Source organism: Pieris napi, chromosome 1 (genome assembly GCF_905475465.1).
Source record: "Pieris napi chromosome 1, ilPieNapi1.2, whole genome shotgun sequence".
Taxonomy (NCBI): Eukaryota; Metazoa; Arthropoda; class Insecta; order Lepidoptera; family Pieridae; genus Pieris; species Pieris napi.
In genome coordinates this window covers 8,077,832-8,103,533 of record NC_062234.1, presented here as the reverse complement: position 1 = coordinate 8,103,533, position 25,702 = coordinate 8,077,832, and the positions used below count along the sequence as shown (strand labels likewise).

At 35.8% G+C, this 25,702-nt stretch overlaps 3 protein-coding genes and 1 long non-coding RNA gene across 6 annotated transcripts in view; 1 reads left to right on the top strand and 3 right to left on the bottom strand.

Annotated features, from left to right (window-relative positions):
* The window catches only part of LOC125048994 (C-Maf-inducing protein-like), a 35,586-nt gene extending 30,117 nt beyond the window's left edge, over window positions 1-5,469 (bottom strand). Inside the window, exon 1 of the mRNA XM_047647994.1 lies at window positions 4,385-5,469. Coding sequence (XP_047503950.1) covers window positions 4,385-5,011 — 627 coding nt within the window. The 5' untranslated portion in view covers window positions 5,012-5,469. The remainder of the gene's footprint in view (window positions 1-4,384) is intronic.
* On the bottom strand, window positions 1,583-2,090 carry LOC125049005. The gene is made up of 2 exons (XR_007116926.1): window positions 1,866-2,090; window positions 1,583-1,787 (listed from the first exon to the last, which is right to left on the bottom strand). It is a non-coding gene; the product is annotated as an uncharacterized LOC125049005 (long non-coding RNA).
* A 1,236-nt stretch (window positions 5,470-6,705) lies between the features above and the next one.
* LOC125054219 (phenoloxidase-activating factor 2-like) lies at window positions 6,706-10,840 on the top strand. Of its 3 annotated transcripts, none has more exons than XM_047655992.1 (8): window positions 6,706-6,755; window positions 8,358-8,753; window positions 8,949-9,226; window positions 9,299-9,445; window positions 9,517-9,614; window positions 9,681-9,941; window positions 10,205-10,406; window positions 10,633-10,838. In XM_047655992.1, exons 1-8 carry the CDS (start codon window positions 6,731-6,733, stop codon window positions 10,792-10,794), a joined length of 1,569 nt encoding a protein of 522 aa, XP_047511948.1. In that variant the 5' UTR covers window positions 6,706-6,730; the 3' UTR covers window positions 10,795-10,838. The 3 variants fall into 3 exon arrangements, with proteins under 3 accessions (XP_047511948.1, XP_047511940.1, XP_047511955.1); XM_047655999.1 differs by lacking the exon at window positions 6,706-6,755 and having other exon boundaries at window positions 7,830-8,477; window positions 8,568-8,753; XM_047655984.1 differs by lacking the exon at window positions 6,706-6,755 and having other exon boundaries at window positions 7,828-8,753; window positions 10,633-10,840.
* A 62-nt stretch (window positions 10,841-10,902) lies between these two features.
* On the bottom strand, window positions 10,903-25,492 carry LOC125054209 (zinc finger protein 423-like). The gene is made up of 8 exons (XM_047655973.1): window positions 25,060-25,492; window positions 21,279-21,502; window positions 16,334-16,476; window positions 14,730-14,937; window positions 13,727-14,347; window positions 12,858-13,145; window positions 12,161-12,454; window positions 10,903-12,077 (listed from the first exon to the last, which is right to left on the bottom strand). Exons 1-8 carry the CDS (start codon window positions 25,160-25,162, stop codon window positions 11,265-11,267), a joined length of 2,694 nt encoding a protein of 897 aa, XP_047511929.1. The 5' UTR covers window positions 25,163-25,492; the 3' UTR covers window positions 10,903-11,264.
* Window positions 25,493-25,702: the final 210 nt, after the last annotated feature.

Here is a 25,702-nt window from a genome sequence, read left to right as displayed (position 1 = left end):
TTACAAATAACACGTCAAATCTGCATTTACTTTTTATTCCGAGTGGAAAATAAATAGAACTTCAATCGCAATCGAAACATCGAATAGATTTTTAACGCGTTATTGCGTTTACCGGTTTCAATTATTACAATTTAATTTAGTACATAACAGTTGTATATTAGTATATAACAGTTAATGAAGTTGAATTAAAAATAATAGGGAAAATTATGAAAATAACTATGTATGTAACATTCCGTGCGTATACTAAAAGTATTTTTTGTTTGTTTTTAAATATAAAGTTTTCTCTGTATTGATTGTGTAGTGTATCGGATTGATGTGCACGGAGAGATTTGCAGCTTGCACGCGGCTGCCATGAGGTTATTGCATGTATAGTTATTAACTTATCAAAGATGTACGTTCTCAGATGCCTTTAGTTTTTTTAGAATAGTTTATAATTTCATTATTTATAATATATATATAATTAATATAACAATGCTAACATAAAAAAGTAAATTGTTTAACTAAAGATAATTTATTTTACATTTAATATGAATAACTATAAATCATCGACACGTTCAACGTAAATAGTGCTATCAATATTAAATTAATTTAAAAAATCATATATATTACTCTTTGTAATATTTTAATCCGTTTTTTATTCTCACTAAAATAATTCTTATTAAAAACTTTTTGAAGGCTCGTTTATGTAATTACGAAAGGAACGCAGTAGGTAAAACTTTTGAACTTCAAATTTTCTTAAGTGGAATAACATATACTTTTTACATACCCAAACTAATATTGATAGCTATTATGTGCTGAAACTCCCCGATTAATAATAATTTTTATTCAAACTAGAATATAAGGCAAAATTGATTTAGTACTATGCATCAATATAAGTGTCTGAGTTGAAAGCCTCTGAGTAAGAACTTAAGCACAGTTTATGTTTGGTCAGAATGCAGTGGAAAACTTACCAGAAATATAAACATTTATCTAGGTGTGACCGTGGATGTAGAACAATAACAATCGTTCCTGTAAGCGTTATCAATTTATCAGTGACTCAATGCGGTTGAACCGAATTGTATGTAGGCCCTTTTAAAACCTACAGTAAGTCCCCTACTTCAAAATATTACTATTCGGAAAAAAATTTAACACGTTAATGAAATTATTTAAATGAAACCGGTCTCCATGAACAGTCACACCAAAAGGCTCGCTTTTTGCCTTTTCGCTTTTCGTTGCTTTATATCGCTTTTTTCTTGAAGGACCCTATGTCATGTAGATAAGTAATTATTTAATAAACGTACTTAATAATGTCAACATAAAAAATATAAGTCATCGTATTTATTTTATTTCCAGACGTATAAAGTTTGATTCATATTTGTGTGTTTGTTTTGTTACTTTCAGAATTTTCATATTAATTTAAGTCAACTTAAGATTTTCGTATTTTTTCACCAATCCTAAAATTTTGTTTAATTTGTGATTTTTATACTTTATAAACAAAATTAGATTATACACTACTAATCTTATTAATGATTGTCGATCCTTAAATGCATATTTTAGTTATCTTTAAGGTACTCGCGAAAAGACAAAAATAAAGTGTAATTACGGTAACAGTTTTGAATACCATCGCACTTTTTTGACGATACTAATTATTTAGGAGTCTCGGAGGACCTTCATTGGAACACCTCCAAGTGAGTTTTGCTCCGGAAAATGTGATCACTTCCTCACTATTCAAGTCACGATTCACAACGGACCCATCGTCCTCAAAATCATTTTCACGAGTAAAACTTGTAGACGCCATCACTATAAATCTGAAAATGATCGCGAGAAATCAGTGTTGATTATGTATGTAAAGCCAAGTTTCAAAAAATGCAAATAAAATAACGCACTTTCACGTGAAAATAAAAAAGAAACGGATTTATAAAGTAAACTTTGCACTGTAAAACTAATTACCGCTAGTCTAGCATAAACCACATTCAAAATGGCCGATTAAGTTTATAAAATTAATAGGGATGTGAAAAATAATCGATTTTTTTTAAAGTGAAAATCGATTTTTGTATTCGATTTTAATATTAAAAATAATTGAAAATTCGGCGACCAAATATTCATATACTAACTCTAACCTAACCAATCTAAATAATATTTGTTTTTGTGGACAGCTCCGATCTAAATAGTAATTGTTTATTCAAGCCTCGGCTTCTCGGCGTCCTGGTCGCCTTCGGCGACCAAATATTCATATACTAACTCTAACCTAACCAATCTAAATAATATTTTTTTTTGTGAACAGCTCCGATCTAAATAGTAATTGTTTATTCAAGCCTCGGCTTCTCGGCGTCCTGGTCGCCTTCGGCGACCAAATATTCATATACTAACTCTAACCTAACCAATCTAAATAATATTTGTTTTTGTGGACAGCTCCGATCTAAATAGTAATTGTTTATTCAAGCCTCGGCTTCTCGGCGTCCTGGTCGCCTTCGGCGACCAAATATTCATATACTAACTCTAACCTAACCAATCTAAATAATATTTTTTTTTGTGAACAGCTCCGATCTAAATAGTAATTGTTTATTCAAGCCTCGGCTTCTCGGCGTCCTGGTCGCCTTCGGCGACCAAATATTCATATACTAACTCTAACCTAACCAATCTAAATAATATTTTTTTTTGTGGACAGCTCCGATCTAAATAGTAATTGTTTATTCAAGCCTCGGCTTCTCGGCGTCCTGGTCGCCTTCGGCGACCAAATATTCATATACTAACTCTAACCTAACCAATCTAAATAATATTTTTTTTTGTGAACAGCTCCGATCTAAATAGTAATTGTTTATTCAAGCCTCGGCTTCTCGGCGTCCTGGTCGCCTTCGGCGACCAAATATTCATATACTAACTCTAACCTAAGCAATCTAAATAATATTTGTTTTTGTGGACAGCTCCGATCTAAATAGTAATTGTTTATTCAAGCCTCGGCTTCTCGGCGTCCTGGTCGCCTTCGGCGACCAAATATTCATATACTAACTCTAACCTAACCAATCTAAATAATTTTTTTTTTTGTGAACAGCTCCGATCTAAATAGTAATTGTTTATTCAAGCCTCGGCTTCTCGGCGTCCTGGTCGCCTTCGGCGACCAAATATTCATATACTAACTCTAACCTAACCAATCTAAATAATATTTGTTTTTGTGGACAGCTCCGGCGCTACGGGAAATGCAGCCCCTCCACCCTTGCGTACCAAAGCACAGGCATTTTATTCAAGCCTCCGCAACCTCGGCTTTTTGGTCGCCTTCGGCGACCAGCCTCAGCCGCTACAGCTTTCATAATGCCTGTGCTTTGTTACAGCGGGTGGGGGCTGCTCTTCCTCCGCGCCTCCGATTATTTATATACACTCTAGGGGTAAGACAGACAAGACCACGTGGATAGTGGGGTGCTCTGATTCGGTTTTGGGTACTTTTTGGATATTAAAGTAAACACTTTATTCTAGTAAAAATTAAATAATATAGAAAGTTGCCAACAATGAAATACAAGTACTAATTAGAAAATACAGACGAGTAGGTATCGATCATTTCAAAAAATTTCGGAACCCTATAATCTATCAACACGAAATTAGGTTAATTTCAATGTTGATTATTCTATAACTTTAAATTTCAAAAATGAGGAAATAATCGATAAATAAATAAAACGATTATTAACAATCGATAAATTAAAAACACGATTTTTTTAAGTGAACGTCACATCACTTATAACCAATAGAAAAGTAGAAAATGGCGGATTGTTTACAAATTTTAATACATTACACAAAACTTTAAATTTTTTATAAAAATATTAAGACGCGTTTCCGGAGCAAAACTCACTTGGAGGTGTTCCAATAAAGGTCCCCCGGACACTCCTAGATAATTAGTATCGTCAAAAACGTGAGGTGGTATTTAACACCCAACCCCCTTATCGTCCTTAAATTACTGCATAACTCTGTGCATTTTATTTTCAGAATGACATTTTATTACATAAAGGAGATAAGACGAAAAACGTCAACGGGAAGCAAAACGCGAGTTAGCTAATGCATAAAACAGTAAGAGGTAGTAATCATTAAAGAAATGGCAGTTAGATATGGAAAAATACAAGCCAAAGTGCGTAATTAAAAAGCTTCTGACGTCAAAAAGAAACATTGAAATCGTTTAAAAGTAAATTGTTAAAATTTCCTGGAAACATCTTATTGCCTACATTGTTAATAGTAGTCAAAACAATTTACAAAAAAGAAAAACATAATAAAACTTTGTTGATTTGCTATTTTAGTCGAGGCATAACAACGGCCGTTTGAACAGAACCATCAATTACATATGTACACAAACCAAAAATTAGAACAATAAAAAACACAAAATACAGTACATATAAATATTGTTTTGGTTATAGGTACTTACAAAATATTCAGCAGAACTCTGGTCGGCAAGAGTGGGTGTGAGCAAGCATCCTGGTGAAGATGGGGCAGTGGCAGCAGGTGGTGGTGGAGCCAAGGACATCAGCTCCCCAGCCGATGCAGACATGCCTCCGGCCGACGCCAAACTTCTCAAACGGTCAGCTAAATCCGTATGACCGCCACTAAAGGCTTTTCCACTACCACACTCTTTACTACTACAAAGGTTGTCGATGATACGAGGTCTGCGAAGCTTTCGAGATGCTGCACGCCATCGTCTCAGCCTGCATGCCGCGTTATTTAAAACTTCCTCGGTCTCCAGACACGTCTTAAGCTCTTCGTCGGAATTCGCAAGATCAGCATCTAAAATTTCATCTATGTAAGGCAGCTTTTGCTCGGTGATGGACGGAGATGGTGTATCATCAGAGGGAACCATGCTAGAAGGTCCCAAGAAATCTCTTAAGGCAAATGCCAGCTTTTGGTCCGAACTAAGGCCCGCCGGAACACTGCTTCCAACATTCTCTGTAGCCACATATTTAACTTCCTGGTTTCTTTCATCCTTCGGTTCACTTATGGAAGACGAATCTTCATTAGAGTTTATATCAATATTAATTTCTTGGCTTTGTGAAGGCATTCTGACAATTTTATATCTACCTACTTTCAAAAATAAGTATTATAATGTCATTTTACACAATAACAACGCATAGTTTATGGTGATTTTTTCTTCGGTAATTTCACACACATTTATAAACATAGTGATGCCAAATACTACACGAATCTTACATTTTATCTGGTGTGGCAATTCCTCACGCTATAGCTACTCGTATGTGCCTAAGCTCTCGGCTATGATCGATGTTAAAATGTATCACTTTCATAATAACTGCGGCGCACTGAAATCGCAAAGAAAATTATGTATGTTTAAGAAAATAGATTACGCAAATCGATCATAAGCCGCAGAAACACCACGGATTATTATGCGTCAAAACGAAACACAATCAACCTCGTATAAACTCAGGCAGTATGCGCAAACTGAACACTAAACACTCGCTAGCGGCTGCCGAGTACCGCTGTCATCATACTATAGCTATATTTAACAGACTCGATTGTACACTTGTTTGTATCGATATAAAGTAAGCATGCGCGTTGTAATTCCATGTTGAGCAACGCCCCGGCGTGGCTATTTCTAGAACTATATACATAATTATGTTATTGCCTTGCTGCGTCATTGCTAGTTACATGACTATCGCGTGCGAAACTCAATATAAAACTAAGGAGATAGTTTAGTTTGCATTCGATAGATGGCGTTATACTAACTATTAAACGAGAATTGCTCGAATAAAATAATGAAAACCCTCTATTTATTTATTTTACGTTTGGGGATTTTTTGTCTGAAGAATCCCTATAGTCTTAAAATCCTATTTAACTTATAATATATTTCTTATTAACTATTCATATAAACGTTGAATTAGACAATATTGTTTAAAACTAGCGCCTGAGTGAAAAACAAAAACATATTATTATTAGCAGTAGCTTATATTGACAGGGAACTAGGTTATAATTGCATTATTAATTCTATACTCGATGATTTAAGGTTTTAAATAAATATGAAAGTACAATATTATTTTCTTAGCCGACACCAAAAGAATTGAGATAAAAATGGCTGCCAAGTTCATTAGAAATATATGTATTTATTTACATAAATACGATAAATACATATATGTATTATATGAATCTTGTAAATTATTTATTTCCAAATTATTGTTAGAAATTGTCATACTTTCGACTTTGTAGTCGTAGGTAATCGACAGCTAAAGTAGTTATTCGAAGGATAATTTGAATAGTACATAAATGAAAATAGATAAGATTATAATTTTTTGTTTGTTGGTCATGACCAACAAACAAAAAATTCAATAGAATAAAATAACCATGGTTAAGCTCGAACTTCTATTGAACAATTATTTTATTTTTCCTTGAATAAAATAATAAACGGCTGCGCTCTCATCCCAAAATAAATAAAGAGAAAAAGGTTTTCGCGGTGCTTTACATTTGATTTTGTTTTGTGGCGTAGATGTTCAAGAATATCATTTATTAAAATCAGCCGCGGATCCGCGCGATTTCGGAAGTTATCGCGAAAAGTATGATACCTAGGTAACACTGAAAATGTTTAGAAAATGAAAAACGGCTTAATATGATTCTGTAACTCACTTTTCGAACTCACACAGCGGTTTTCGCATCGGCGGTCGCTCTGAAATTGATTTGAGAGCGACCGCGAAACCGCTGGTGTGAGTTCGAAAAGTGAGTTACAGAATCGCAGGGCTGTGGGCAAATATTACACACCTAGCACCTATTTGGTATGACAAACGTATACAAATTAAGATGTAAACGGATTGATATACATAATTTAAACGATTACAAAAAAATGTGTGCGTGTACTCACTTCTTACGTGTGTACACACGTAAGAAGTGAAACTTCTTTATGACCTTATTTTTCGAAAAATGATCTACTATATGCAACTTTACAGAAATTGGTTAAATAAAGTTAAATTAGATAAAGTTTAACAAAAGGCTTTTATTATCATAGACATGAATACAAATACAATTATTTCATTTTAACTTATTACTGTACTACTATGTAGTACTAAGATTATTACAGAATTTCATTAATTGTAATAGAATTATTAGTATTACTATCATTGTTATCGTTATTATATATTTTTGTTACTAATGGCTTCGAATCTCTTCGGTTCAACCGTGGTAGGGACAAGAAAAAGATGGCGCGTAACCGAAAAATGTGACAAACATGTGTAAATTTTTTTCCAACGCCGATAAAGAAGTTTGACTTCAAAAAGCAACATGGTGCGTAACCTGCTACAAAATTTCTGCCATACGTCGATAAAGAAGTTTCACTTCAAAAGATGGCGCGTAACGGAAAAATGTGACGCGTAACGAAAAAATGTTACACTAAATTTTTTTCCAACCCCGACAAAGAAGTTTCACTTCAATAATACATATTTCATTTGTCTTATCTACATAATATCGGCTAACATGAGAAAATATACATTTATTGATATATTGCCATTGTTATCCAATAATTTTAGGTTTGTATAATAGAATAGGTAATTATGATGATTTACATAGAGAAAAATGATTCACACGTTTGATTATGTATGTTTGCTATTATTATTCGGTCTGACAACTCTAAAATATTTCCATATTACTATATGATTACATCACCTCATTGTGCATAATTTTTGATAGCCTCGACATGGATTTTAGGAAAAGTATGTACTTTGTATGTACCTACTAAAGATACACCGAGAGCAGAGTCTAGGTACCGAGTAGCCGAGTTAGCATTCTCTCATAAATATTTATATTACGATTTTGTCAATATCAGTGATCTAATAATTTTTGTAATGTTTAAAATAATAAATGTTGCCGTACATTGCATTGTCTTCTTAAACATACAGAAAATATGGCAATATGAGGTAAACGGAGTACAAATTACTCGACTCGGCGTTTATCAGATAAATATAATTATTAAACATGTGTAGGTATAAAAAATATATTTGGTGTAAGATCAGATTATTAAACAGCGTAAGGTAAACTACAATATTATGTCCTATGAAACTAACTATTTTTTTGATGCAGAAGTATTAAAAATATTATTACTACCATACAGATTAACATTTAATCCGCACTTGACGCATTGAGTCAATTTACCGCCCTATGATCACAGTTATAAACCATGAAGGCTGCAATTGTTGGGGAATACCACCAATTGCTTGCTAAGGACGTATTTAATGTCGGCCCATCACTGCCTGAACATGTCTATAATACAGAGTACATTTTAGTTCGGGCCTTATTACCATAGCGGGTCGAATGCTTCATCATGTGTCTCTGGTTATTGACAGCGTGTTTAGGATTATTGCCTTCAAATCCCTCACAAAATGCACAAATAGTTATAGTGCAAGGGGTTCCAGCACCAATCTTGCAGCCAACTGCAGCCCCAACCACAGTACCGACTATAGTGACACCTACAGCAGCCCCAACCACAGTACCGACTACAGTGACAGCTACAGCAGCCCCAACCACAGTACCGACTACAGTAAAACCTACAGCAGCCCCAACCACAGTACCGACTACAGCAAAACCTACAGCAGCCCCAACCACAGTACCGACTACAGCGTCAGCTACAGCAGCTACCACAATGGCGACGACGAAAATGCCGTCGCCATCGCCGACAAGTGCAACAATGAGTTCCGCACCACCAACCCCAATGACAACAATGATGACCACAGCGCAACCGACAACTGTGACCGTCGCTCCAACGACTGCTGCTCCCACAACAGCACCTACAACACGAGCTACCTCTCCTGGTAATACAGTCTCATCTACATTTCAAACAACGAGTACTATGCGTACCACAATTGCTAGTCCATCATCATTGCCGAATTCATTTAACATAAGTTCTACGCCTTCGACCATTTCATCAGATATATCTTATGGAATCATTGTGCTTTGTGATAATCCTGATGCGATATGTGTATCTAATCCTGATGACAATACTACAGGACAGCTGCCGATTGATCCCAGACTTGGCTCTACACCGGCGGCAGAGTTCCGACTACCATCCATAGAATACAGTCAAGCAAACCCCTCGTTTGACAGTGCTGTTAAATTTCCTCGTGAGAAGAGAAGTATAAAAGAGAACCAAGTTGCGGAATACGTGTACAGTAATTTAAGCAATCACAGAATTCGAAAGAGGCAAAGCAACTGCCGATGTGTACCTTCTGGCACTTGTATCAGATCGTCAGGTAATGGCTTGATCGATATAAGAATAGTTACACCTGTAAGTACAATTAATATTCGTAATATTCAATTTTCTCGGTAATGTTCATATTTTAAAAAAAATTGTTTTTAGACCATGATGCCCTGCCCTGCAGGCCAAGAATATTGTTGTGGTGCTACCACGACCGCAACGATTGCATGTGGCACTCTGCAGACGCCACCATCGCCTGTAGTTACGCCAGCGGCTGGGCAAGCTAATTTCGGAGAATATCCTTGGCAGGTACATGAAATGAAATACAATAATTACATACGACATTATATTTATTTAATCAAATCTAATATGATTTGCAGGCATTAATTTTAACGAAACAGAATGATTACATTGCCGGTGGTGTCTTAATAAATCAACTTAACGTTATAACGGTGATACATAGGCTTTCCACTTACATGTAAGTATCGATGTGTTAATTAAAATTCCTCTCGTGAAAGTTTTACTAAGATTTCAATAATTTCAGAGTCGCGGGCACTGCTCCTAATGTCAAGGTGCGTTTAGGTGAATGGGATGCTGCTGGTACCTACGAACCTGTCCCTTTCCAGGAATATACAGTAACAAAGGTGTTTACTCACCCCTCATTCAACCCCAATACGCTGCAATACGATATTGCAGTTTTACGTTTGTCAGCATCTGTACCTCTGACTCCCATGACGGGTTCAACGATGACTATTAATAGAGCATGTCTTCCGCCAGCATCGACTACTACATACACAGGCCAAAGGTATATATATTTTTTATTACTTATAATGGTACAATAAAATTGTTATCTCGTAGCCACGTACAATGAAATTAAATTGTATATATTTATATACGCTTAAACTTCTCGCATGATAGTTTTGTAATAATACTTTTAAAAATAAAAATATGAAAATATTTTCGCCATTCGTGTTATAATATGGTACCTATATGTAGGTCTTATTTTTTTAAATCCTCTATCCTTTAGTAACTTCGAAAACACAAGACCTTCATATTATTTTCTTTTAGATGTTGGGTAGCAGGATGGGGAAAAGATATGTTTGGAATGCAAGGGCAATTCCAGCAGATCCTGAAGGAAGTAGATGTACCGATAGTTGCTCCTGCCACTTGTCAGACACAGTTGCAGGCTGCGCGTCTGGGACCGACATACGTTCTAGACACTACCTCTTTTGTTTGTGCTGGAGGCGAAGCTAATAAGGATTCTTGTAGTGTAAGTATTTTTTTAGGAAATTCAAGCAATTTCAGTTTAATTCCTCCATTGTATGGTATTATGATTTAAAACAGAATATTTTAATAATTAAAAACATCTAAAAGTCAACGCAGAATAAAAACTACCCAACAAAGTATTTATAAATTTATGTAGGCAACTGTTACGATCGAAGTCACAAAACGAAGTTAAAGTGTAACCGAAATCCTCTATAAAATATTTTTTGTAGGGTGATGGAGGATCAGGTCTGGTATGTCAAGTGCAGGGGCAGTGGGTCGTTGTGGGTTTGGTTGCGTGGGGATTGGGCTGCGCCAGCGCAAACGTTCCCGCCGCCTACGTAAATGTAGCCGCTTTATTGCCTTGGATACAACAACAAGTCGCTACGGCCTGAAGTATTTTCTGTTTAAGTCACTTACTGTAGAATTATTTTTTTATTTATATTGAATACCAAAACCAGTGGCTTTTCATTTCGCTTAATTTAAAAAATAAAACGTACGTAACATGTTAAAATTTTGTATAATACTCTAAAACATAGTGAAGCTTAACTAATAAACATAACAGTTTTTTAATAGCGATTAAAAAAAACATTGTAAAACATGTTTGAGGCGAAATTAAAAAGACGAAATCTACCAAGGATTACTTGTATATACTAACGTATATGGCGTTCTAAACGCTCAATAACAAAATATAGTTAAGAATTAACATTAACAGTTCAATTAACTAGAATATACCTAGGACGTCATCTAGTATTGCAGCGGGAGCCTGGCCCACGAAGGACGATATCATTCTTAGCTTTATGTACTAAATCTTAATATCTATTACACTTCTTTCATGTGTTCGACATATACTCGGTGCACTAATTCATTCCTCATCAGGTTTTTCTTGTTTCACTAAAGGCGATACAGATTCTGTGGACGTCGGCGGAATAGGTGGTGGAGAAGATACTTCAATGTATTCATCATTCTTCTCCTCTTTAACCTCACTCTCTTGTTTAACTTGTACTTCCGCAACTGGTGAAGACAAAGTTTTAGGGGACGTATCGGACTGAAGCGCGACCCAAGCTGATGCAGCACCCCTGGCGTACGCTTCATAGAATGCTCTTTGAGCTAATTCAGCTTCCTCGAGGTGGATTAATGCATGATTATCCAACTCCGCTCTGAAGAAGAATTTCAAACCGCAACGGCCGCAATCATAGGGCCTTGTAGCGGCTGGATGTTCTGGCAAATGCCTTTGAAGACCGGCTGCGCTCGTGAACACAGCAGAACAAAGGTAGCAGCTAAAAGAACCAATGCCAGCAAAGGTATGTTCAATAAGATGTGTTTGAAGACGAGTAGGAGACTCTAAGGCTCGCCGACAAAGTCTGCAGTCATTATCTGACGGCGGAGGAGGCCTTGGAGCAGCATGCCTTGCATAACATGAGGAACAAGCTCTCACACCTTCACCGGCCTCACTCTCTGATAGGGTTTTTAAACAAATAGCGCACCTTTGCTCATCTTCATTGGGTCGTAAATGGAATCTTGCGTGGAGACGCGCCTCTGGTTCTGAAGCTAAAGTCTGTCTGCATATAATACAAGGAGCGGGTAAAGTAGGATGATGCCGAGCCATGTGAGTTAAGAAGGCCTCTTCAGAGGGTAGCCTTGAACGGCATCTTGCACAGGTGTCACCGGCAACCACCTGCAAAGACATTATTTGGATTAAATGTACATGTCATTAATGCAGATTTATTAGAGTTTATATATTTAAGGTTTAATTAGTACCTTGCAGTGCGTGAGCTTATGTTCAGCAAGCACGGCAGCGGAAGGTAATACTTCGTCACAAATTAGGCATTTGTGTCTCGCAACAGTTGTTCCAGAATGGGCCCTCGTATGGGCTTCAAGTTCGGCTCTACTTCGAGTTCGTTCCCCACAATATGCACATTGTAATGCCACAGCCCCATTCTTGCGACGACGCTCTTCCGTTCCTTGGTTATCGACTGTGTGACACGGCGGACATGTCTCTTCTACAGCGTTGTTATTTTCAGAACGCTTTCTCGATAAGTCACCATTTAAATCCTAAAAATAGTTTAACATTAATTAATGTACATGTATTACATATAACACATTTATAGAAATACTGATGTCCACAACTTTGTCTATGTAAATGAAATGTATGGTTATGGTTACTATAGTCAATTTTCATTCCGTGGGGATGATTTAAGAAAACAAGTGAAATTACATCCAAAAAAAAAAGTGAATAAGAAGAGAAAATAAGCTTGAAGGTCCCATTACCAGGCCTTCAAATAAAAACAATTTCCATTACATACATACATAGTACATTATTCTCCTAATGCCACTTAAAAACTATGAATAAAAACCACTCAATAACCGTTCTAGATATTAATGTAACGACTTGACAGTTAAAATATTTGACATATCTTTAACGGATACATGTTATTGATAAATTATTAAGACCAACCTGAGGAATAGCATGATGGACTTGCATGTGTCGCTCTAGCAAGTACTGAACGGCAAAAGTATCAGAGCAGGTCGGTACAGGGCATCTATACGTATGGTGGGCTGCTGCATGTTCTCTTAAGGCCCTGGCTCCAGCCAGCACAGCCCCACACGCACATCTTGCTGCAGCATGCCTATTTCGTACGTGAGCAGTACATTCTGCTTCAGAACGCAAAGCGCCACCATTGGTGCCACATGATCGGCAAACCCAGATTTTGCTTTCCCCACTATGGGCTACTGCAAAGTGGACCTGAAGCAAATAAGCTCGTTATTACTAATAATGAACTTTTAGGCAAACTTTTTATTTTATTATACATATTAATATAAAATTACTAGCAAACTCGGCGAACTCCGTTTCGCCACCAGATGGCTTCGTAATTAAATTATGTTATGTAACATTTCCCGTTGGTGATCCCGCTTTTCTGTTGAAATTTTTCCTAAATTTTCTTTGCTATAAACCTCACGGAGCCCGAGTCCTTTCCAACGAATCCAAAACCGTGGAAATCGGTTCGTGCATTCTGGAGTTATAGCGTCAGGAAGGAAAACCCGACTTATTTTTATATAGTAGATATTTACTTCAATAAATAAATATAAAGTTCTATATAATATTTCTCGACATCGTTGCATACAATTATAGTTTAAAGTTCTCCAGTTTCGAAAAATCATGGTAACCATTTAAATCGAATAAGTAGTTTTTGTAAAAATGAAATTAAAAAAATACGGGTAGGATATAGAGGAAAAGAATCTTTCTCAACCCGGTTTTTGTAGCATCCGTCACGTTAGAAAGATATAAAATTAAAACCAGGTTAATATAGATGAAGATCAACCCACCTGAATAGCAACTTTAGATTCGAAGACTTCCTTACACAGGGTGCAACGGTATAGACTGTGCGCATGATGTTCGAATAAGTGTTTCTGTAAATCATCCGGTGTTGAAAAACTTCGGGAGCAACTATTACACGTGTACTCGCATGACACAGCTAAGTAATGAGCTGCCAAATGCCTTTCTGATGCGACTGGGTCTGTGAATGTAGCGCCACAATGCAAACATGGCGTGGGTCCTGATTTACTTATATCGTTTCCTTCTTCGAGGTGTCCTTTCAAATGCGCGCGGAAGGCTTCAAAATCGGGCAGTGCAGCGTCGCATTGATTGCACAACAAAGTGCTTGGTGATAATACCGTTTGTGGAATTACGCTAGCACTTGATCGTGGCCTTTTCATTGGAGGCGTTTCGTCGGACCCGCGTCGGCTGAGATCTGTAGGGGCTGGTTGATCTACAGGGCCTTCACCATTTAACAGAGCTGAATGTGATGAGCGTACGTGAAGTTGCAGTTGCTCCATGCTAGTAAAAGAGTCACGTGTGCAATAAATGCAAGCTAGGAGAGTGGGTGGTGGTTGCGATGCGACTCGGCGTGGTGGAGTCATGTTACCGTGCGCTGTCGTCATGTGCGCCTGAAATGAAACCAAGGATTAGGTTGAGAAAAGGTTAATCAATTTCGAATCTAGGTGATATATCATATGTATGAAACCATTTTTCAAGATTTGTTTTAATTTTTACGTATTTCTCTTGACTTTATTAGTTGCTGCACTATAATCCACTTTTCTTATGAATTTCAAAACACCATTTTGGGGTTGATTCATTTATAGTTTTCAAAACTACAATAGGCATCTAAATACATAGTCTTCTAAGCTAAATGAAATCTACTAAGATGTCTGAAATAAATTAGCTCCAAAATGCAGTGGTAATACACATCGACGTGGGTAACCCTCGGTATTCGTTAAATTATAATATTACTAAATGATTCTGATATTTGAATATACTTAATTCAATTACTTGTAACATATCTGGTCGTCGGAATGTTTCTCCACATCGGATACATCTCAGTGCCCTTTTACGGTCAACCTCCCGCCCATCTCTGTCTCTCTTGTGGCCCTGCATGTGAGAGGTCAGAGCTGCCGCTGTATTGTACCCCCGATTGCACACCGTACATTGGAATGGCTTTTGGTTGTCGTGTGTCTTCATGTGAATTTTCAGGTGATCACTGAAATTTGCAATTGAAATGCAAAACATATTATAAAGTTCGTAAAAGACACAGTTCACGGACAATTGGTTCATTCAAAACTTAATATAAGCCTATACAATAACAAACGGCACAAATATAAGAGTCTTTCCTCCAACTTCAATTTTGTTCCCTTTGGAGTAGAGACTCTTGGGCAGTGGGGTTCAAGTGCACAGGCGCTTATTAAAGATTTAAGTTGGCGCCTGGTAGATAGTACCGGTGACCGCAGAGCTGGCACTTTCCTGGCTCAAAGAATAAGTCTCGCAATACAGCGAGGAAATGCTGCCAGCGTTAAAGGTACACTGCCACATGGACCAAACTGTTTAAATTTGTTTTGATTTTCATTTTATTTATTTTTAATTATTTTTATTATTACTTTATAGGTTAAGAAAATTGTAAATATTGTATTTGTGTAAATAAAAAATATATAGCGTATAATATATATTCGATAAATAAAACATAATTTATCAGACAATAAACGTTTAATATGTAACGATTCACGTCTTTGAATGTAAGCTCCAAAGTTAATCGTTGAAATAAGTTATAAACATTATAAAGCCACTAATGCGTTTAAAGTACATCAGAGACAAGAATGTTAAAATTGAATAAAATAAATCATCATTGTGACAGTGTAATTTGTCATCTGAGACACAAGTACTCACATAAAGCACGGACAAAATAGAACTAACAAAGGGGCTTTTCATGCAAACTACAGAATAGAGGCATTCGCCCAAACACCTCCACTAATGGGCACTGGCATGCCCGTTTAGGTACGGACATTTATTTTTGTAAGACCCTCGCCGCCATTTGTCAGCGCATCATCTCTTTTCATTTGCCTCTTCGAGTCGACAAATTGCGTGGAATTAGTCACATGACCACAGAGAGGTGACGAAAAAGGTGACGCGTCGTTTCTTGCCCGTAAATCGTGTTTTGTGGCGTGACTTATGGTGATCAATCTTACTCCGCGGTCATTGTTATGCAAGCATCTTCATTTATATTTAATTCTTAAACGTTTGAGTATTTAACTCATATGGAATGTCATTGTAAAAAAGCTCTTTTATCGTTTCGTATGCGCTTATATTTAGATTTAAAAAATGGATTTGAACACCTGCTATTAATTTAGATTAGAAATGTTGTCTAGTGTCTATAAAAATTATTAACGATATATTACGTAGTCTTTGAGATATTATATACATTTATATACATATAATAAATACAATATAATAATAATATTGTTTTTAATGACAAAATCATAATGGCTCAAACTCAAATATTAGTTACAACTTACAATACATACAGACTATCAACATTCGTAACTAACTAAACCAGCTAAGATTAATATATTATATTACATTTTGTAAAAATATCGATAGTTTACCTTCGCGAGAATGCAGATTCGCAATGTGCGCAGCGATACTTTCTGTCACCAGTGTGCAACTTGACGTGGCGATCCCGGGACCTCTTGTGTTTGAATAATCTTGCGCAGAATTCGCAACGAAACGGCATCTGATCCGAATGAGTCTGCAAAATGTTGACACAAATATATATTATACATCCTACTTATATTTATGTTATACTAAGAATTAGTATAACATAAATATAAGTAGGTACCTTAACGATAATATTACTTCTTTTAATAGATTTCTTAATAATTGGATAATAATACCATATGGTTCAGCTTGCCAGCCAGTGGACTGTGAAATGTGTATTCAAATTTACATTTATGTCAGGAGTATCTGTATAGTATATGTCGTGTATTTATTAGCAAGCTGCACTAGGTAACTAAGTATATGATAGAGTAAGACCTAAGAATCTAACAACCCTACGGGTCTTTAAGATCTTCCCTAACACATAAATAGTGAATATAAAAATTATTACGGGGTGTCTGCACCAAGATCCCTACACACACGGAGTCCTACGGGCAGGTTCAGATATTCAAGGTAATGGGATTTTCTCAACGATGGCTGGCTCACCACAATAATTAAGGGCTTGAAAGAGGCTTCGATAAAGCGAGAATTGAATAAGACAGAATGAATTATTGTTATAAAGCAACATTTTAAATACTCCTCACACCTATTCACACATTTCTAAAATTACCTACTCTCATGAGCTGTTGGGTTATCGTGCACCTTCAGCTGTTAATATTTGGAGCAACCACGGCAGCCATGTCAGCAGTTGGTCAATGTTTAAATGAAATCTGAACACATATTTTCACAACAGTTATCATGGTTTTTCTAGGCCGGCCGATAATACCCGGGAAGTTCCAAGTTTTAGTTTAGAATATTTTCGTTAAACTTAACTGTGAATCCGAAAGGTATTTGTCAACGTCAAACTACCTATCTGCCTTTAATACATAACATATAGGCCTCGGTGTGTTTATTAGTAAGATTTTGCTTTGAGCGCACGTATGTAGGAAAATACGAAATCTACTTCTAAACGGTGCTTCACAGAGATCTATTTGACTGGATAAAATATTGGTTTACCATTACTACATTATTGTGAGCAGCAATACGGCGAATAGATTATATGATTAAATTCCGAGCCGGGAGCTGTATCAATTATCTAATAAAGAATCGAAAAAATCGAAATGATTGACACCATTCTATCTTAAATTTAAGTTACCACGACTTTACGATTAATAAAAATAAAACAAAACCTGACTATAGGAAAGTATGTCCTACAAGTAGACTAGTAACTTTAGTTTACATGACATTATTGTATTTTGAGTTACCATTGAATTAGTTAAAATACGTCTCTATTTGTAAAAATGTCTACAGATAAACAATGGATTATTCATAAGCTAATTATGGAAATGGGTGTACAGTCGTTGGAAGTTGAAGAATAGCGTTGGCCTTCACACCACTGAACCTGACTTAAGGTTCTGTCCAAAACTGACAACGTTTCACGCTTTTACTAAATTGCTTTAGCGATTATCGTTTAGACGTTAAATCTTAACATTTGAATGATCGACATTACTCATACAATTGTCTCGGTTTGGTGTGCCTGAAACACACTGTCGACTATTTGAGTCTAAGGCATACGGGTTACCTAACGATGTTTTCCTTCACCGTATGAGCCAGTGTTAAATGCGCACATAGAAAGTTCATTGGTGCATAGCTGGGGATTGAATCTATGACCCCAGGGATGAGAGTCAAATACAAATGATGGCGCCAAATAGTTCTAGAATAATTGTTAGGAAGCTTGTTTTTTTTATTCTGGCATGCTGTTCGTTAGTTGTTAATTTTTGTATTGCCGTTATTTTTTTAATGAAAGTATTAAAACTTTTATGTACAGTAAGTACTTTTAGTAAAAGTTTTAATATTTACTTTCTACTAATCCTCCTTAGTAAAGAAATATTCCAAAGAGTATTATGGAATATCTCCAATTAGAAATTTAGATATTTTTCATCAATAACCACATTTAAGTATCATTAATATTATTTAAGGTATCATTAAAAACTTTAACAGTTATATTAAAAATTATTTTTGTCTGTCGATATGTTCACCTGCTTCTATTTTACTACTAAACTGATACGATGCCACGCTTACACCGGGACAAGCCTTGCGAAAATACAGGTTTAACTGATTTTTTTCAGTTGCATATCAACTAACATGAATGCCGTAATCAATCTACGAAAATTACAATAGGTTCATAGTAATATAATAAAGGTTCATAGTACTTATGATTACCTCAACAATCGTAATAGATGATTATATTGTAATATATAATGTATGTTTGAACAATATAGTAATAATGATACTCAAAATTACCTTTTTTGTATCTATACAAGGCCTATTATCAAACTAGATACTTCAATGGACTGCAACCAGTTAAGATAAGTGACAAAATCGATACACAATTTTGTTAGTAAAAATTATTGTTTGAACAAGTATCTTTTGCCTCGTGGTCCCCTAATTTTCACGGCATGGGTGAAGCTATTAGCGACTATCCCAATTTGTTAGCTTATCCATGAAGTAAAAAACTTGTACATACTGTTTTTTAGACTCTATCGATGTTTTTTAAAGTAAGTTATCGTAATACCTCTGAGAAATAAACACCTACACATATCTGGATCTGTACTACTTCATACTGATCTTCTAACAGCCAAGCTTAAATTAAAACAAATTTTAGACTATCTTTATATACTTAAATCTTCCGTGCGTGTGTTTCTATTTAAACTCCTCCTAAATAGCTGGATTTTTGTATCTTTTCAAGTAGATTCGAGAATTCTGTTCGTCTCGCAGGACCGCTAGAATGAATATAAGAAAGAAATTTTTTGTTTGAAAGGAATCTCGCTGTTGGCCTTAAGGGCCTTTACAGCTCAGCTCGAGCTGCTTTAGCGAGCGTAGCTCGGCCTGAATGGGAACAAAGTAATACAACAACGCTCTTTATTATATAGACACTGTAAGGATATATAGGATATGTCGGAGCAATGGCATTATTGTCAGCTGTCATTTATGTTACAGAGCACATAAATTAACAACGTCAAAGTTGAATTAGTTTAAAACCGTTTATTCATTTTGCCAATATTAATACATCTACGGATTAACGACTATTTCATAGTCCATTCCAGTCAGTGACTGTGGAGTAGAATATTTAACATAAAAAATTATGTTAAGTATTTCTAAAGAGACAATTAATTAAAAAACGTTACAAACGTCTCAATCAGAATTATTTACAGTTGGCAGTAAAGCTTTAGAGAAACTTTTAAAGCTTACAAGATTACAGGCATCGTTAGCAAAGTTGTAAATTCTAATTGAAACACTTGTTATGATTTTATCAGCGATTGACATGCATACGTATTTGCTCTAGGGCATAAATGATGCGTAGTTTGCATTTATAGGAGCATCCTATATCTGTTAAAATTTATTTTCGTTCATCGATCGTTCAATCTAATTATACGTATATATGTATATTGTAGAAATCTTTTATCCATATCAAATCAAATACGGTTTAAATGATTCAAGGCAATATGCATATTTTTAAATAAACAATTCATTAATTTCGTAGAAAAATGAATAGGTTATATCAATAACACGTGGAACTGGTGTTGATTAAGTAGCTCGGTTTTGTTTAACCCAACTAGTGACTATTTTATTCACGACTTCGTGCAAAGAATCAATAAGCAGTATTTAAATTACAAATACTCGACGGGAGCTGGCCCCTGGGTGCTGACTGCACAAGCATCCCCGATGCGCGTACGATAAGATACCGTAACACACTTTATAGCGGAACTACACGCGAATATTCAACTTAATTTATAACAACATACGCCGTGGGAGAGTCAGACATAAATGTTCATACGTTGTTAAGTTTTCCGAGTAAAGCGCACCAAAAGACATTCGAAACTAGTTTAAGCGGCTTGATAGCCAATAAAGCACCGAAATGACGGGCTACCGAGACTTTCCCAGGTGCCGTAATGCGATGTCATCGCCGGTTCACACAGCCGCTGCCCAGAGGTCATCAGTACAGGCTCGAATAATAGTCCCAGTCCCTCATTATTCTACATACCAACTTTAATTTGAAAAAGTAATTTTAAATTAAAATATAGAGTGTATTACGCACAATTAAATAGCTATTTAATATAGGATTGCTTTATTCAGTTTGTTCCTAACAAGTAGATTACCTGAGGGAATACTTTTCGAAAGCACTGATTAAAATATGATAACAGATAAAGAAATAGCTGAGTGTAGTCAGGGATTTATCTCGAACCTATTTCCGGCCGTCACAGCGTCTCTAAGCTAAGACGCGATCTTGCCGATACATTTGTCGGCACACACCTCGCCTTGAGATTGATATCTGCAAAGGTGACTGCAATTGCATGCCGATTATCTAATAGAATCCTTTTACGATTTTTCCATATAAAAGAATGCTTTCTCGATACATCTGCAGAACTTTTGACACAGCTAGATGCAAATCTAGCTGAACTGTAGTAGGGATTATGCAAAGTGACGGTTCTATTTGCCTTATCTAGTCTACATCTGTCCCGGCGTGTGTCGGATAATCGTGGTGCGGTTACAGTGGCGTTGCACAAAGGAGCCGAGATATACGGCCTCTGTAATGGGCCAGACGTCAACCTCTGAGGGCCGTGGACTGGCTCGCAACTGCGATGCATATCTATACGCACTGGCTTTCCAAATGGGCCGTTTTGGACATACACTTGCTAATGAAGCTCGAAATTTGTATGATAGAACCGGAGAATTCGTAGATATGAGGATTTTTATTGTAGTCAAGCTTGTTGTGTTACAAGTTAACCTTAGACTGTATTGTTAGAGATGTTATCTTAATATTAAAAAAGCAAAATTTGGCAATAGTGTACGAACCTGTTCATGTTTCTTTAAGTAGGACAGCCTGGGAAACGCCTTATCACAGAACTGACACTGGTAGGGCGTGTGCTCAGTTGCACCGAGCGTGAAGGGTGGATCTCCTTCGGCTTCAGGATCAGCAGCGTCAGCAGATGTTGGTGTCGAGGTTGGAGAAGGTGAAGGTTCCGGTGTGGAGGATGGCCAAGAGCTTGCTGCCGCGCTACCGACGCTGCCCAGTGCCTCTGTTACAATTAAATAATACATTGAAGGCTGCATATTATATAATTACTATAGTGACATTAGAGGAATAAATATTATAGTAGTAGTAATTAAGTAATCATTAAAAATACAATAAAGACTACCCTCAAACAATAACTATAGTAAGTTACCATATTAAGGTTAAAAGCTAAATTTATTTAACTTTTTATGTATTTATATTTGAAATAGTAATGTACAGTCTGCCAAAATGGAAGACAATTATTCTAAAAGCTCAAGTCATTTGAAGGGATAATATACGTTATATGGTTACGGCAGATTTCCGAAATATAAACAAATTGAATGTGCCGCTATGAGGAGCACGCAAATGATGAGTAATGTGAGATGAGATCAGGATCTATGGCGGTGGCGGAATTCACCCCGATGAGTGTTATTGAAACAAATTTTAATATATTTTTCAGATTTCCCTCGTGATTGAAAAAAGGGAAATTTCTTAATATCAATAAAATAGTTGTAAATCGATGAAATAATGAATTTATTTAATTTTTATACGTATTTACAATAAATGGTCAAAAAAATTGCTGTTTTGATTTGATCTTTCACCGTAAAAGCAAGTGAACAACCTCATGGCTGCCAATCGCACGAAACTATTTTGTTAACACTAAAACAACATCAAAATTAAAAATAATGGATGACGCTTCGAAGCAAAATATTTCAATTATAATTTAATATTTTTTTACAGTTGTAATTTTACTGCTTCTTTATATAATTTCAATTTATTATACTTATTAAAATGAATAAGGCCAAATATAATAATAATACTAAACAATAAATAAATTTACTTTAAAAATCCATATTCTAACAGTTACCGTCCATCTCGTACGTAATTTTCCTTTTACGACGTAACCACCTATTTTCTTACTTTATATCGCGTGTAATAAGGGAAACTATTTATATCAATCTGTCTTCCTTCACGCCCCGGATACGCGTAACGACCGTAATGGAGAAAATAATGACAATTGAATTCAGCCATGAAGTAACAGCTTAATTAAGTAGCTTGCATTATTATAACGAATTGGTTATAAACAAGCTACAGCATCCTATGGTGTTAAGGTAAAATTATTTTATTTTTTATTTAGGTAGCCAACAGCTTTTATAAAAATTACAAAACCAAATGTATATATAATAAAAAGTAATTGCCATTAACTAAGTAAAATATAATATAAATATTGGTGTGTCTGTGCGTAACTACGTATGTGTTTATGTGTATTTTTTTGTTATGTAACTAAATTATGTTATTTCTAATGGAAAATTTTCTCGAAATAAGGTGAGAAAAACAGTTGTTACAGTTGTTATTGAAAGTGTTTCTCTCTCTTCTTCAATACAATTTGAAATTCGAAGTATACCGGTATGTTCTCTCTATCAAACCTTTATATTAGTCTATGATTGGACAATTCACACCAATTGACCTAGTCTCATGCTAAGCTGGTGAAGCTTGTGTTATGGGTACTAGGCAACGGATATGTATACATATTATAGATAGTTAGACATATAAATACATATTTAAACACCCAAGATCGAACCCGGGACCCATGGATTCGCAGTCAGGGGTACTAACCACTAGACCAATGAGCCGTCAGTCTATCTCGTTGTATGTCTATTCTGTATAGGATATATGTAATTAACAATGATTGTTGGCAATTCCTCGGGTGACTTAGCGCCGTGGTGGGCGGCGGAAGCTGACTTCCTAATTGCGTCGTATGAGACACCTCAACCGGCGCCTCGACAATCAGCGCCAATCGCCAAATGCTGGTGTGAAAACCTTAGCCCACACTGATCGTTATCATGGACCGGGCTGGGTTGTCTAATCGCCAATATTACGGCACGCGAAGTAGGAGTGAGTTACTTAGTTAATGCTAAAAGCACATTGAAGAAGGTTTTGCTATAAACTTTGTAATATGCTTATTCCTAATTCAGTAGATTTTTAATTCTCTGTAATTGAAATTTACTACAACGTCTGGTTATAGAGAGTATTATAACAATAAAATATAAGGTACTTACTCAAAAAGCTTTGCGAGAGATTTTTGTTACTCAAGTAAAATTCAAAGTGGACTTCAAATACAGAAACGAATTAAATTGGATTTTTCTAATTATTTAATGTTCATTTTGAATTTAAGGTATTTTGAAAATAATAAAACAAATCATTAATACTTTTCATCATATTTGTTTTGAATTGAACTTCTGAAAAAGAAAAGACTTCTGCAATATTTATTCTTCAATAATATGATCTCTTTGGGTAGTAGAAAACATCTACCTATGATGAGCCACGTCTATAAACATTTCTGACATTTTGAACTATTAATTAGCTATTTAAAATCTTAAACACACTAATTATTCCGCACTAAGCCTAATTTACAAATTAATTAGTTGATTAATTTTCCAGCCCATTGACTATTTAAATAAGCAAAGTTGTAATTTTGTAGCTATTTAAAAATCACCGTGAATAATTTGAAGGGTATATATACAGGTTATTATGAAGTAATTATTTATTTACGCTTCATTAGAATTCCTTATTACAATTACTCAGGGGTATAATTGTTTATACTATTGTTAATACATATATACAGATTAGGACACTATTTTCGAGCCAATTAAAAAAACGGACTTATTTTTTAACATGTTTTTCTTTTTACTTGTCTGTGACGTTTGGAAAATGAAAATGTCAAAAGAAATGTCAAGTTTTTTTTTATAATAGGGGGGCAAACGAGCTGGCGGGACGACCAAAAAGGGCAGTCTTCGAAGCCCATAGACATCCAAGTTGTGGCCTTTTTATTTTAAGTTTTTTTTTTCGTGAGTCTATCTAAAATATTTTTTTTCCACAACTCTCGAGCTAAATTGTGTAACTAGCTCGACTTTGTTTTACATATATAGATTCTAAAGCTGAAGAGGTTTTTGAGGAGAGTAAGGGCGATTTATCAAGGAAGGCTATATAACGCACGGGCACAGCCAGTTAAAAAATTGAACTACGATCGACGTCTCTCCTGACGAATAGACATGCTATAATACGTATCAACATACAGCGAAAGCTGAATATACATCAAAATATTTTTATACCTAACCTTATCAAAGCAATATAATATATTATAGATACTTTACAGAAGAGAAGCTCGTTTAATTATAATAATAGCCTTTTATTCCTAAACGTAGGGTTACAATAGATCCCTAAGTTCGGTGTGCCTTTTGGCATATGCCTCCTCCAATTCCTTCCAGTGGATCCTGTCCCTTGCTACTCTCAACCAGAATGGTTTAATTATACTTTCATACTTATAATTACGCGGTTACATCGTTAATCTCTACGTAGATAAGAAAAGCTACATGAAATGTAATAAATATACATCAATAAGTTTAGATTTTGTTCATATTACAAATAATTTATGAATAACTTATTGTAGGTTAGCTAGAAGAGGTTTTTTGTAGCTAGATTAAAATCATACATTATATAACTGGATTTTTTTAAATCAATATCTATATGAAAAGTTTAAAAATTAGAAAAAATGCTGTTCATTTAAAAACTAAAACTCACCTTTAATATCGTCAGTCGACACGTCGTGATTTTCTTTATTAGCTTGAATTTTCTCTATCAAATGTTCTAATCTACTACTATTGCCTTTAAATAACATGATCATATCGTCGACACCCTCACAGCGGGGCTACATCGGGTCCCTGGTGTTTGTTTTGTCAGAGTTCCCGCAGGTGCATTGACGTCAAAATTTTGATGTTTTTTGAGGGCAAAGTTATCGCAAGTGCAAATTAATGCGCAACGCGTGTCCGACAGGTGGCACTAATTGAAGGGGTGCCCGTTCTGCTAAATACGGTTCCTTTCCGCCAATTATTTAGGTGACTGTTATTGACCGGGTAATTAGCGGTAATCGGAGCGCACCTTTGCATTCAAGTCTTTAATGTCAGGTGAACGAAGATTTAATGCAGTTGTGCAACGCGCGCGACAACGTTGAGCTTTGCGATGCGACTGTGAGGTTCTAATGGGCGTCGGAGGCAGTGCGCCCGGGCCTTTGCACCTCAGCACCCGATCGCCCCGCCTAGGCCTAGTGGACGCCCCGCCTACTGCTTCCCCCTTCCCCCCTTGCACCCAACTATAAGTTTTACTATACTTTTGCCAAGACCGCGTTTCGATTTTAACAAAGAGAATATAACAAGTCACAAACAGT

Coding starts and splice junctions, on each gene's coding strand:
- LOC125054219 (XM_047655984.1), top strand. CDS start 8,267: ATGTGTCTCTGGTTATTGACAGCGTGTTTAGGATTATTGCCTTCAAAT. Junction 9,446..9,516: donor TCGGAGAATATCCTTGGCAG/GTACATGAAATG, acceptor TATGATTTGCAG/GCATTAATTTTAACGAAACA. Junction 9,942..10,204: donor ACTACATACACAGGCCAAAG/GTATATATATTT, acceptor ATTTTCTTTTAG/ATGTTGGGTAGCAGGATGGG.
- LOC125054209 (XM_047655973.1), bottom strand. CDS start 25,162: ATGATCATGTTATTTAAAGGCAATAGTAGTAGATTAGAACATTTGATA. Junction 12,455..12,857: donor TCCATCATGCTATTCCTCAG/GTTGGTCTTAAT, acceptor AACTATTTTTAG/GATTTAAATGGTGACTTATC. Junction 12,078..12,160: donor ATAAGCTCACGCACTGCAAG/GTACTAATTAAA, acceptor ATGTCTTTGCAG/GTGGTTGCCGGTGACACCTG.